The following is a 15,188-nucleotide window of genomic DNA, read 5'->3' as shown; positions in this document are numbered from 1 at the left end:
TTTTTTTTTTTTGGTAGATACGATAGTATTTCAAACCTATGAAGTTTGCTTCTTGATAATTGTTCTTTATCATCAAACTAAGATGTCAATTGGTTTTTAATATATGCAAGGGTTGAACCTCAGATTTTTTATTCAATAATAAGAGATTTTACTAGTTGAATTAACTGGATTCCACACTTATTTTGACTTGTGTATCAATACAGATAATATATTTAAAAAATATATATATATATATATTTATATATTTTGTAACAGTATGTAGTAGATATATTTATTATGATTTTGTTTGTATATTGAATTATTTATTTTTTCACTTTCTCAAAAAAAAAAAAAATCTATTATTTAAGTGAGGGTTTAATTATAGAGTTAAATTTATATATATATATATATATATATATTAGGATATTAACATGTAAAATTGTAAGAAAAAAAACTTATGTGGAAAAATATTATGAGATTAACAAAAATTCAAATGTTTTTTGATTTTATATATATTACAGATTTCATAATATGTTCAAATTGATCTTAAACTGCCACATCATATTATACTAGCATTATTAGCATTATTAGGGTCTACCTAAAATTTTAGTAGCGTTAATATGAAACAAATATACCCTCCTCCTCTTACAATATTAAAATTCAAAATATTAATAATTTTTGAAAATGCTTGAATCCAAATAGAACAAAAAAAGGTTGTTAAGAAAGAAATATTTTATACATCAATTGCAAACTATTGTTGTCTCACATGCAGTTGGTGTGAACCAATCCAAATACTTGTGAATACCACATGTTGTGAGACATTAATTGATTGTATACAACCATTACACAAGGTATTACTTAGTGCATCACTGATGAGTAAAAGAATGTGAATTGGATTTTTCTTCCATCCTCATGCCATCACTGATCCTGTGCCCACACTTTTCATTTTCAATCACACCTTTCAGAATCATCAACTATTAACTTCATTCAATAATAATGGTAATAATGAGATTTATGTACAATTTATGGTCGGCTAGAATGTTTAGGATAAATTCAACATAGATGTGGTGGGAAAGGTCATAGGCCCATTCCGAGTTGGACTGAAGATATGAGAAGGCCCGTTCTAAAGATTGGGCTCGGCTCAATGATGGGCAAACAATGAGATGGACCAACGCTACGACCCATTATCTCTGCCGAGGACACAAGGAGGCTTGAAGATGGACATACGTCTGAGCACCTAATTGGTGTCAAGCACAAGTTACTAAGCAATCCTTTCAATGTCAGAAGGCTAGGTCCCACTTCTGATAGATGATTTGATAGTCAATAACAATGCTATAGACCCCGATAGTCACCTTAACCCCTGAATAAGTGGTCCCACACATGTGTTGAAGATTCTTGTCATCATGAGGGCTCCACCAACAAGAGAGTATAAGAGGGGAAGGAGATTATGGTGATGGGGGTTGGGAAAATTGGGGTGAGAAACACAAGAGGAAGGTGAGAGCATAATCCTTGGGAACTGAGGTCCTGCCTAGAACATAGAAAGGGAATTTTGGCCAGTAAGTTGCATCCTTGGCCACAGACTCATAGCATAATGTTGGATCAATCGGAAGGTCCAGTCCATTATTGTGACAGACTATTCTTGGGATCTCCCATTGTGGGCCAAGAACATTACCAGAGAACAAATTAATTGAGCCCATAACAGACTAAAGTCTTTGGGCCATAGCACCACAGTAGAGTTCTTACAATTTTATCAATTATTTTGTTGAGTGATTTTATTTAATTAATTTATTTTTAATGTCATCAATCAATAATTTAAATAAATATAAAAATGATACTAATAGTTAATATTTTTTTATGTATTGATGATGTAAAAAAATCAAATCTACTCATTTCAGAAGTTATTCTAAATATCTTAAATATCTTTAGAAAATCCTAATCTAAATAATGTATATTGGATTTCTACTTGTAAAATGATTATTGTCTCAAATGTATTTTCCTCTAGCTCTAAGAATGGGGTTTGGCTTCGCATCTCGCCATATTTTTACTTCCCATTCTTATACTGTACTATTTAAGTATTGATAATGTTTTACTTGGATTAGCCTTTGTTTGGGAGGAGAGAATTGAATGGAATGGAAAGAAATGAAAAGAATAAATTTATTATATTCTTTCCTTCCCTTGTTTGGGAGTTTTAATAGAGGGAATGAAAAGTTCATTCTCTTGAGAGTTTAAGTGAGAGAAAATGAAATGGGTAGGAGGGAACGCTCATTCCTCTCTTGTTTGGGGAGGAATATTCTTCCCTTCTCTTGTTTGGGGATTTAAGTAGGAGAGAATGGAAAGAGTAGGAGGGAACACTCATTCCTCTTTATTTTCTTAAAACCTCAAATTTTCATTCCCTTTGAAATTGGGAGGAATGAGAGGGAATGAAATTAGATTTAATGACTTTTTTACTAAAACTCCTAATATATCCCTATATATTCAACCGTTTATTTGGGGGTTTAAGTGGAAGAGAATAGAATGAATAGGAGGGAACATTCATTCCTCTCTATTTCCTTAAAATCTTAAATTTTCATTCCCCTTGAAATTGGGAGGAATGAGAGGAAATAAAATTAGATTTAATGAATTTTTTACTAAAACTCCCAATATACTCCTATATATTCAACCCTAAAATAGAGGTGTAATAGTAATATTGTCATAAAATGATTCCATTCAATTCTCTCTATGTTACTCCTAAACAGAATTACTTACATTCCATTCACTTTCATTTATTTATTTTAAAACACCTAATCAAGATTACTTAATTCCATTCCATTCTAATATTAACAAGACAAATAAAATGAGAAGCGTGAATCAAAATATTCAATAGTGCATATGTACAAACAATAATATCCTTGCATGTCCTATAAAAAAAAAAATCCTTGCATGTGCCAATGACCTTGTAGTTTTGTTTTGTTTTGTTTTTTGTTTTTTTCCTATTTTAAGAAACCAATGACCTTATAGTGAGTTGAATATATCTTCCTACTCTCTAGTTCATTAATCAGGCCTGGCTTCCATGTATTATTGTTGTGAGATTTCTTTTTATTTTATTTCAATAGTTACAAAAGATAAGAAATTTGAATAATAAATATTTTAATTGGAAACATTAAGAGGCAAGTTGAATTACAATTCACAAGACTTATAACAGTCTGATATTTATTAATTTACAGCTTTTTTTCATTTTCATCTATTATTGAATTTTAAAGAAAATAAAAGAAAAAATTTCACCTATCATTTGAGTAAAGTAATGTTATGGATATAACATATAAAGCTATGTTTCTTACGCACACTATACATGCTAATTTTAAACTAAAATTGTGACTTTCTCGAGTTATTTTCACACAATAAGAGATAATTTTTTTTTGAAATAGCTACCATATGCGACTAATCTTTTAACTCGAACTCTTACTTCTTTGTACACAAACACTTTGTGCATGAAGTCATGTAAATGAATATACCCAAAAAAAAAAAAAAAAAAAAAAAAAAAAAAAGAAAAAAAAAGGGAAAAAAAGTAATTAGCTTCACAAGCCAGGCCATATAAAATAAAACAACCCAAGTTGTGGACTCTTTTGTCCAATCCTCAGATTTAGTGTGGCGCATTAACATTAACATTATCGTCAGCGGAAATGGAAGTAGTGGCACTTCCACTTCCACATTTCACAATTCATGCACTTTTCTTTTACAAACACTACACTACAGAGTAGACACTACTACACGCACATACACACATGCCAACCGCATTAACTTCCAAAAACCACTGTTAAGCGCATCTCAATCCTCAGATAGACAGATACCCTCTCTCTCAAAAGGGTCGTGTCCAAATTTACATTTCTTTTGATACAAACATAGTTTAGACAAAGATAGAACTAAGTCAATTGTAATTAGTACATAGAAAAAACAGAGAGGGAGAGAGAGAAAAACATATATCAGTTTGTTTGGTTTAAAATTTGTAGTGTTTTGGGTGTCTTTTATCTATGGCTTCTTGGGTTCTTTCTCCGGGCGCTTCGGTCACTGGGACCAGAAGTGACAAGGCCGGGTTCTTGTTCTGGGGTAGGCGTTCGATGGCTCAGGTGAAGAGTCAGAGGTTCTGGGTTCGCTCCTCTTTGGACTCTTTGGAAACCAAAGTTTCTGACATGCGTACTAATGGTAATTCTGTGTTATTACCATATATCCGGAACTATGAAATATCTGGTTTTTGTGCCTTTTTTGCTTTCTGGGTGTTTGGTATTTTGTTGTTTTGTGAGAAATTTTTTGGTTTTGATTGATGGGTTGAGTGACTTTTCACTGAATTTGAGGGAGTTTATGGTGATTTATATGTGAATTTGATAGTTATTTGAGCTGAGTTTGAGAATCGGATTTGGTTGAAGGGGAAAAGTGGGGAAGGGGGTTAGGAGGGAATATCATGTGTGGTTTGAATTCTGTTGTTGAGGAAATGCTATGTGGTGAGGTTTTGTAGTAGTTAATTTGAATTGGATGTTCATTAATGGAAAAATGAAAACTTGTTTGCTAAGTAGACTTTGATCTTGGTTAGTAAATTAGTTCAATTGGAAGTATCCTCTTTCTATTTGGATGGTTTTCAGGATTATCAATTACTTATTTCTCCACCTAAAACGTTGTGTCTTTCAAAGTTTACTTGAACTGTTCAGTCTGTGAAAGATTTAAGGCCTCTATTTGTGTTGGATTGAGAAGAGAATTATACTCATACCTCAGGTCTTGTAATTGAATCCTAGGATGCATAAGTTTATATGCAGTTGTGAAAATTAGTAAACCAATATATTTTTCTTCCCCTTTCATTTTCTTTTTATGACAAGCTAAACAAATTGAATAGGAAAAAGGGCTTACTACCACAGTACCACTTCATAGTTCTATATCCTAAAAATAGTGGAATGCATATGAATTTTTAATCGTTTATTTTGATTTAAGCTTCTCAATTAGGCAAATGTGTCAATGCAATAAATTAATAAAGACTGAATTCTAGTTTAACATTACCAAAAGATAAAAGTCTATATTTTTTTTATGAGCATCCAAAAGATCAAAATCTTCTGATTGCATTTACTTAGGAATTAGTGATTCTAGGTGCAGTGTTTGGACTTCAATATATTTAAATGAATGATTTACATGGCAGCTCCAAAAGGGTTGTTTCCACCAGAACCTGAACATTATCGGGGACCCAAGCTGAAAGTTGCTATTATTGGAGCTGGGCTAGCGGGCATGTCAACGGCGGTTGAACTTTTGGATCAGGGCCATGAGGTTTGGCCCATTTTATTCTATCCTCCTCAAATGCTGACAATATGTCTTCTATGTTTCCTGCAAATTTCCAATGGCTTGATCATACCACCATTCCACCATGTTTTTTTTTTTTTTGAAAATGAAGAATTAGATATAAAATCAGCATTTTGGGTTATTCTGCTAAGTTTTTTCAGCAGAAATGCACTAGAGAGTATTTTATCTTCTGTTATTTTAATGCTTTTTCATTGTGAGGATATTCTTTGCCTCTGTTTTATTTATTTTTTTGTATTTTCAGGTGGATATATACGAGTCAAGGACTTTTATTGGTGGAAAAGTGGGTTCTTTTGTTGACCGACGTGGGAACCACATTGAAATGGGACTGCATGTTTTCTTTGGTTGCTATAATAATCTTTTCCGTTTGATGAAAAAGGTGAACACAACTTGCTTGGTTGCGGTGATATGACATTCTAGCATTCGTTGCAAACTTTACACATTAGTATTATATAGCTAGAAAACACATGCAAGTATGGCATGAACCAGAGATGTGATTTGTGATTTCTGGAAAGGGGAAAAAAAAGGTCCCTGTTCTGTGATGTAATGGGCTGATTCAGATTTTTTCCTTCTCTGCACTTGACTTAGCTTATCCTCTTTTTAGAGTCAAAATCTTGTAAAATCTCCTGAATAGTAGTTATAACTATGTATTCTTTAAGAAAAAGATTCTCTATCTATGTAGTCTCTGATAGTTTTCTAATTTTAATTGAACCTAGGTGGGTGCAGATAAAAATCTACTTGTGAAGGACCATACTCACACTTTTGTAAACAAAGATGGTCAAATTGGTGGTATGATTCTATGCTTGATCTTAAATAAAGTTATACTTAATAATAAATAAGCTTAATAGTTTCATTATATATATATATATATATATATATTTGCAAATTGCTTTTGGTAATGCTGAATGTTGTATTTGTGTATCATTTATACTCAGAAATATGTTGCTAATACTTTGGTTTTCTACTTCAGAACTTGATTTTCGATTTCTAGTTGGAGCTCCATTACATGGAATTCGTGCATTTTTAACTACAAATCAGCTTAAGGTAGTGCTTACTATGCCATTGCCACTGCCTTCGTCACACCATATTTTCATGCCATGACCATCTATTATCATTCAAAGATGTGCTTTCAATTCTTAGTGATGCAAAATATCTCGGTTTTAGTTGGTTAAACTTAATTTGACAGTTTGTGGATCATTGAAAAGGAAAAAAAAAAGTGGCTAAATGTGGATTTTATCTTACTGAAAAATCTCCTTTTGCAGTGCTTAGATTGTTGCTGAAGTTTCTTGCTTCTTTGGAATTTGTCACTGATCTATTTTCTTTCACATATTGTAAAAGTGCAGACTTATGATAAAGCAAGAAATGCTGTGGCTCTTGCTCTAAGTCCAGTTGTGAGGGCTCTTGTTGATCCAGATGGTGCAATGAGGGATATACGGAATTTGGATAGTGTAAGAGATGTTTTATTGTCTAATATTTTTGGGCTCCTTTCCTTATTCTGATCTATTAGAATAGTTGCCTTTTTTTTTGGGGGTTACAAAGGGAAAACCCTAGTCCCAGAAACTACATACCATCAATAGGACACATCTGGGGAGCAGTAATTTCTGCAAAACTTGACTAGTAGTACTCTGTGGAGGAGATCTGAAGACAAAAATCCCAGGAGGGAATTTTCAGTTTTCATGGAGACTTCTAACTTTTCTGTTCACCTCCACCTTTCTATGTTATTTTTCTGTTTGTCCTCAGATTTTTTTTGTGTGTGTATGGGTGGGGGGTGGGGGGTTGGGTTGGGTTGGGGATGGGGATGGGGGGAAGTGTTATTACATGGCCTTTGGCTATAGTTTGATTGAAATGTAAATGTACTTTTGTGGCTCTATCTTTTTTATTCTCAGGCTTTTTTGTACGTACTTGTATTTTTTTTTACGTGATTCTATCATTTGAACATTTCATTTTTTTTCTTACAGATTAGCTTCTCTGATTGGTTCTTGTCCAAAGGTGGCACACGCACGAGTATTCAGAGAATGTGGGATCCTGTTGCCTATGCCCTTGGGTTTATTGATTGTGATAATATGAGTGCTCGTTGCATGCTCACTATATTCTCATTGTTTGCCACTAAGACGGAGGCTTCACTTCTACGCATGCTCAAGGGTTCTCCGGATGTTTACTTGAGTGGTCCCATCAGAAAATATATCACAGACAAAGGGGGAAGGTATTATTTTTGGAATATGAGAACTTTAGATGAATGGAATAGTGATTCATTATTTAGTGTATTCTCCTATATTCATTTGTTGCTCCTCTGCTAGAACAGGTTCCATCTTAGGTGGGGTTGTAGAGAGATACTCTATGATAAATCAGCTGATGGAGACACGTATGTCACAGGACTTGCTATGTCTAAGGTGATTAGTCAACCATCTGTGTATTAATCTATCACTATACCTGCTGACTTGCTTCCAAGTCCAGCACAACTCTGGGATTTTTAACTGTTACATGGCGTTGTGGACTTTAGGATTCTTCTTTTAAGTGTTAATGCCTACTATTTGTTATTCATCTCAGGCTACTAGTAAGAAAACTGTGAAAGCTGATGCTTATGTTGCAGGTTTGTGGTTTGTTCTTCCTCTGTGTCTGTTTATAATTATAAATTTATTTAGTTCAGGCGAGTATTCTCTAAGCCTAGGACTGTTCTTTTGGCAGCATGTGATGTCCCTGGAATCAAAAGATTACTTCCAACTCAGTGGAGGGAATTGGACTTTTTCAATAATATTTATGAGCTAGTTGGAGTTCCTGTTGTCACAGTACAACTAAGATACAACGGTTGGGTCACAGAATTACAGGATCTAGAACGGTCAAGGTAATTATCTCATCCATATGATGTTATTGGCATGGAGAAGTGGGATGCCATTGCTATGAGGAACAAAGAAAATCTGCTTCTGTTACACTTCTGAAAGCCTAAGACCTTTTGCTTTATTTCATTGTGAAATGTTACCTTCTGACTGGTAGGCAATTGAGGCAAGCTGCGGGGTTAGATAACCTTCTTTATAGTCCAGATGCAGATTTCTCTTGCTTTGCCGACTTAGCACTAACATCTCCCGAAGACTACTACATTGAGGGACAAGGTTCATTGCTCCAGTAAGGAAAATGTTCTTATCATTATCATTTGAGCCTCATATTCTGGCAATATTTATTACATTGAGGCAATATTGATCTGCCAACATGTGTTTCCAGTCAATAGGATAGCTATGACTTGTGATTCTTACCGGAAGGCTTTTATTTATTTGTAGTTTGCTGTGTATTAATCCTTCTTTTAGGTTTGCTTTGTGCTGGTTGTTGTGTATGCCTATTCATTCTTTGCGACCAACATAGTAAACATTTTGTGTGCTGATTTTGACCCTTCTACCTCTATCACTATCAACAAATTTGCTACCACAACTAGTGTATATTACATTGATCTCAGGATTCTCTGCTCTTGCAATTTGTATTTTGCATTCTTCCCTCCATGTAGATTCACTTCTAGACCTAGACTTTTACCTCAACCACTAAATTAAGCTTTGTTTTTTGTGTTTGTTATAAGATGGAGTTTGGTAGCTTATGACTTAGAATCCTTTTCTTTTTCCACTTTAAAAGAATTTACTGGTAAATCTTTCTGTTTGCTGTTTTGTATTATCATTTGTCATATCCTTCACTATCTTTTGTCTTTCTAGATGCCAAGGTATATGGAAAGCTGTAAAACCACTGGTATTATCTGTTTTGAATGTAACTTTTACCTCTGTTTTAGGTTTCACCTTTTCTTTTCAAGGATAATGGGAAATGAATACGAGGGAAAATAAATGTATAATAAAAAGAAAAGAAGCTTTTGTAACAGGTAATAGATGACATGAATTTTCCTAAACCAAAAAAGAGGGTAACATAGGACTTGGAACACTACCAAACTGTCCCACAAGTATATGCATTGTTTTACATTCATACTGTTCGATGTTTTCATTCAAGCGGCTCGGGCATGTACTGCAATGATCTCAATGTATTATTGTTATTTTTTTTTTCCAATATTATAATGCTAATATCACTCATACTTACATAAGTTAATACAAATATCTTGACCTCAGTGATTGGCTAAATATTACCTAGCAGTAAGGATTTGAAACTTTTCAATCCCTGATGTTAAGTTGTAAAGCCCTACTGCAAACATCCAATTTGGAATGAATATTCTCTTCTCATGTTTTTATGTCTCCATTAATATTTTCTTTTGTATTCACCTACTCAGTCAAAAAAGTGGTTTCTGTCTTGCAGGTGTGTTCTGACACCAGGGGATCCTTACATGCCCTTGCCAAATGAGGAAATCATAGCAAGAGTGGCAAAACAGGTAAAAACTACTCTTGTTTATCAAATAACCTCAATTGCATTCAAAGGAAACCAAAGTTATTGCTTTCAGTTTCATGTGTTTTTTCTCCAGTCCAGTTGTCATGTTATGGAATTTATTTCATGGTTATAAACAATTTAGTGGAAAAGAAAGAAATGGGTGCAACTTCAGTACAATGGAGGTTCAAAATAGATCCCCTAGAGAGAACTGACCTCTGAAATTTAGGTTATCCAAAAGATCTGAATATGGAAAATGAAAAAGCAGCCATCGAATTGATAAGTGATTGCAAGAGCTGGAGTTTGAACTTGTTTTCTGGAAGGTCAACATGCTAAAAAAAAAGTTTTAGTATTTCTCTTCCACCTTAGAATAAGGTAGAAAATTCCAGATAACATGTCACTCTACTTCTTTGCATTCCAAATTGAATAGGCGACTAGATCCTCCTTGCAACAGAGTAGGAGTAGAAAATGATAAACTATCTGTCCAGTGTTCTTATGCATGTTTTGGGAAATTTCTTATGATATTGATTAACTTCAGAAAACTGTTGGAATTAAATTTTTTACCAGTTTCCAAGGGGAAAAAAAAGAAAGTAGGAAGTTAATTTATCTTTATGCTTAAGTATCTCATATCTTCATTTAAAAATTTAGGCTATGTTCTACTTCATAGATTGCATCTCTGTTTTGAAGAGGCTTCTACTTAGAAGATACACATGTGCACAGACATTGTGGTGTTGGCTTCATAGAGCTCTGTTCTCAATTGAATTAAAACAGCGCTGTCTTTGTTATCAGGTTTTGGCTTTATTCCCATCATCTCAAGGTTTAGAAGTAACTTGGTCATCTGTTGTCAAAATTGGGCAATCTCTGTACCGGGAGGCACCTGGTAAAGATCCATTTAGACCTGATCAAAAGACACCAGTAAAAAATTTCTTCCTTGCTGGCTCTTATACAAAACAGGTAACTTCACTGCCCCGAATCTCTCACATGATGCTTGGTTGTAACATGCATACAACTGTTGAACATTTATTCAGAAAAAGAAAAAAGGAAAAAAGAAAAACTGTTGGAACACTTTTGCCAGAGATTCCTTCTGAAAAGGTTATGATAGAGGATATAATGATACCTATTAAAAAAATGATATAGGATATAATGATATGGTCATTCAAAATAGTGTTGTTAATCTACTATATCGCTAAATTAACATATATGAGAACTTTTGTAGTACCTAAATTTTTGAATATGTTCCAAGGCTCAAAATGTGATCTACCAAAATAAATAAGTAAAATCAGCCCTTTTAGAGACTAATATTCCCTGTTTTCTGCAAATGTGGCTAGACATTGTTGGTGGGTCATTGGTTCTGACAATGTCTTACATGACATTTCACTTGTTAATATTACGAGCAGGTCTATAATATTTTCTGGACAAACCTAATGGCTAATGGGCTGCAGGTGGCTGCACCTTGTTACAAAATAATCACTTTCCCTCTTATCACCCATGTCTGGCTGCACAAATTTGAGCATGAGAGAGAGAGAGAGATGGCTTGTAACATGTTCTGCTAAAAATGGTTAGGGGACTCAGTTATTTTCAGCAGGAACAAGGGAGTTTCTGTTGGAAAGAAGGGACATAATAAGTTACCTTTCTTGGCTATTTGGCTAAGATGAGTATAGTATCTTAAGTTGGCTAGTGGTTCAAACAATGTCATATGACAGCTTTGTTATTTTTGCAATAACAGAAAACAAATATTTATTTGAGTAAATTCTTGAAATTTAAGTTGTTAGCTGATGAGCCCTTGCTAATCTGCATGAAATCCATATTCCATGAGGCAGATGAATGTCACTAAAGAAACATTATTAAAGAAACCAGTATTAAGTCTAAATGGTTATATGTTGTACAGGATTACATAGACAGCATGGAGGGGGCAACTTTGTCTGGCAGGCAAGCTTCTGCATTTATATGTGATGCCGGGGAAGAGTTGGTGGCATTGCGGAAGAAACTTGCAGCCATTGAATCTCAAGAAAACATGAAAGCTGCCAACGTTACTGATGAGCTAAGTCTAGTCTAATACATTGTCATTTATTATTCGGGCACTAAGAAACCACCTCAAATTGTTGAGGCAGGTGGTGGCTCCACAGGAGTAAGTTTGTTCAATTTGTATGTAACACAACGAAATTGTATAAAGAATGAAATAATAATTACAAGATAATCATGAAATCAATCTCATCCATCTGTGTTTATACGATCTTGTCAACAATGATTTACAATGCGCACTTTAGTTATGCTCAATTAGAAAGAGGGCTGCTGGTAGGGAGTTTTGACATCCAAGGATTTTTTATGTTTCATTGGTTTATCCCTTGATAAAAACACTTTATGTTTCAAAAAAGTGATAATATTTAAGTAGTGTAAGGCTAAGCTCTTGCTCATTGATGCCAAAAAACAAAAAGCTCAATAAAAACATTTACCAAGGGGTTATGTATTGTTGCCAAAAAAGAAAGGTTTAGCTCAAATGGTACCTCCTTGTAAGAGCAGTGAAGACGGAGATCATGGATTCAACACCAGCCCTATGTGTGTATAACTAACTTACTAATATAGGGGAATCTGCTTCTTCCTCGACCTCCACATGTTGATGCAGTAATGTACTCCTTTATTTTGGCTTTTTGGTTACGAACTTAAATCATTACTGTGATAATCTATACACAATCAATGGTGGGAATCTGCTAATCTAAACTAGGAAACTTGTAAAAGATCTTAATTTGAAAACATGTGAAGTTGCAAAGTTAAAGGAGTTTATACAGTACCAACTTTAGTAATTCATACAAAATCTTGAAATAAAATTCACTGATTTTGTTGAGAATTTGTAGTCAATTGGGATTAAGTCTTCTTGTTGTATTCACCGATGATAACTTATAGTATTCAATTATTCATTGATGTTTATCCCATAGTGATTACTTTTTAGTTTTTTTTTTTTTTTTTTGGTAAATATGGAAATATCATTAACTAAGAAACACCGGCAGAAGCACCAGTTATACAAAGTCTAGCGCAATAAACGGCCATCATATCATCATACAGGTGCTGCAAAATAACAGGGGGAGGGGAGACAAAAACTAAAGACAAGTCTACAGAAGCCGATCCCAGCTTTGCTAAAGCATCGGCACAAAAATTTGCTTCCATGAAGCAATGTGATAATTTAACTTGAGGCAGACGCAGCAATAATTCCCTGCAATCATCAACAAGACCAGACAAATCTCCATTAGCATTGACATTGATAGAAACTAAAGAAATTGCTGTAGTTGCATCAAGTTCAATCTCCACAGTAGAAATTCCCCTTTCTAAACACATTCCCAGCCCCTCCCTCAAAGCCCACAACTCCGCGGCGATACTAGAGTTAACACTAATGGACTTTGTAAAACCCACAACCCACTGTCCGACACTATCTCTAAGTAAACCGCCACACCTTGCCAGCCCACTCTAGTTGACAACCGAACCATCCGTATTGAGCTTGTGCCAACGAGTAGCTAGCTTCAACCGCTGGACCTATCTCAAAAGTTTGTCCTTCCCTGTGTTAGGCTCCAACACACAATACATGAGCTCACGAGTTTGCATTTCCACCACCTATACCAGATTTGGGTTGAGGGATTGTTGCTTGAAAGCCTTTTTATTCCTTTGCAGCCACAAATTCCACAAGCCCAGTAGAAAAAAATTGCACCAGTCATAATCCTTACCATTGGCCTTTGAAGAGTCTAAGGCATTCTTTTTTATCCATATGATAAGATCATCCGAAAAGGATTGTTTTAGACTATCAAGACATCTAGAATGCTCCCAAAAGTATTTTGCTATCGGGCAATCACTCAAAACATGAATAATACTCTCCTCCAATTCTGTGCTACTGTCACAGCCTCCCAAACCGCCAATACCATGATGAGTCAAAATGGCTTTCACAGGTAAGCTCATGTGCAAGCATTTCCATAGAAAAATTTTAATCTTGGGCAAAGTATGGATCTTCCAAATCCATTTGCCATGAAAATTCGGTATTTCAAGGTTCTCATCAATTGCCAGTAGGTAAGCATTTTTGGAGTCAAACTCCCCATTTAAGCTGGAGATCTAGCTCTTGTGATCCTCCCGCACAGCAGATCTTCTAAGTGGGATGGCTCTTATAGCATTCAGAATGTGGTTAGGGAAGACAAAGGAGAGGTTAGTCAAATCCCAGCCATTATTTGTAGTCACCTCCTTAATGCACACCTCACTCTCTCCTTGGTTCAAAGGACCTTTAATGAGGGACCTGATTGAGCCAATATTCAACCACTTATCATTCCAGAAGCTTAGTGGGCTATTGCACCCCACTGTCCACTTAGAGCCTTTCTCACAAATGCTTCTTCCAATCTTCACTGCATTCCAAGCTCTAGTATGAGCCTTTGGCTTTCTAGCAAGCCCAGACATGTACTTTTTCCTCAACACATCAGCCCATCCTTCACTTTTTGAGTTCTCCATTCGCCAACACAGTTTAGCAGCTAGTGTTAGATTTCTTCCTCTTGCTTCCTGAATGCCCAAACCCCCTTGGCACTTTGGTTTAGTAACTTTTCCCCAGCTAACCATATGCAGTTTTTCATGATCTTCCGTCGATCCCCACACAAAATTCCTGCTAACCTCATCAAGATTGTTTAGAATTTGGGTAGGGAGCATGCACCCTTGCATCACATAGGCAGGGATTGCTGAGAGGACTGATTGTGCAATCACTACCCTACCAGCCATTAACAATAAGTTTGTTTTCCAACCTTGCAGCTTTGTTTTGCACCCTTTCCACTACAAAGTTAAAGTCTTGTGAAGATGACCCTGGGTGCTTAATCGGGAAGCCCAGGTACTTACCAAGGTTTGGGGTCGAATGAATGCCAAGCACCCCACATATCTCCTCTCTAGATTCAGGACTGATATTTGGGGAGAAATACACTTTAGACTTATTCAGACTAACTTTTTTGACCCGATAACTCACAGAAGGTATCCAAAGTCTCGCGAACACTAGTACAATTCCGCAAATCAGCTTTTGCAAAGAGAACAAGGTCATCGGCAAAGAAAAGATGAGAAAAAGCTTGCCCACCTCTTGATGCCCGAACCAGATCCCACAAGTTTTCCTCACATCTCCGCGAAATAAGAAAACCAAGCACTTCCATACACATGATGAATAAATACAGGGGGAGGGGATCCCTTTGTCTAATACCCCTGAAGGATGAAAGCGCTTAATTTTGCCGCCATTGAGAAGAATAGATATCGACAAGCTAGACACACAACTCATAATGAGTTTGATTAGAGAGGGGGCAGCCTATAGAGCTCAAGAACATCTCTAATAAAATGCCACTCAAGTCTATCATAAGCTTTCACCAAATCTATTTTGATGGCCATAAACCCCGTCTTCCCCTTTTTTAGCGTCATTGTATGAATAAGCTCTTGAGCGATGATCATATTATCTGTTAGGTTCTAAAGTCTTAGGATTTTATGTATTTAGAACTCTAATTTGTATTGTTGGCAAACCATGATCAAAACAATGTTTTAGAAGTGTTTTTAGTCTA

The 15,188-nt window shown here is 35.3% G+C and overlaps 1 protein-coding gene across 1 annotated transcript; it reads left to right on the top strand.

Moving 5' to 3' along the window:
• Positions 1-3,616: 3,616 nt before the first annotated feature.
• LOC115981676 (zeta-carotene desaturase, chloroplastic/chromoplastic-like) lies at positions 3,617-11,866 on the top strand. The gene is made up of 14 exons (XM_031103973.1): positions 3,617-4,158; positions 5,138-5,262; positions 5,537-5,671; positions 6,009-6,081; positions 6,263-6,336; positions 6,636-6,740; positions 7,251-7,495; positions 7,595-7,682; positions 7,840-7,882; positions 7,978-8,134; positions 8,284-8,412; positions 9,571-9,643; positions 10,426-10,590; positions 11,525-11,866. The coding sequence occupies exons 1-14, from the start codon at positions 3,987-3,989 to the stop codon at positions 11,690-11,692; spliced, it is 1,752 nt and encodes a 583-aa protein (XP_030959833.1). The 5' UTR covers positions 3,617-3,986; the 3' UTR covers positions 11,693-11,866.
• Positions 11,867-15,188: the final 3,322 nt, after the last annotated feature.

Source organism: Quercus lobata, chromosome 3 (genome assembly GCF_001633185.2).
Source record: "Quercus lobata isolate SW786 chromosome 3, ValleyOak3.0 Primary Assembly, whole genome shotgun sequence".
Lineage (NCBI taxonomy): Eukaryota > Viridiplantae > Streptophyta > Magnoliopsida > Fagales > Fagaceae > Quercus > Quercus lobata.
This window is presented reverse-complemented; position numbering and strand designations above follow the sequence as displayed.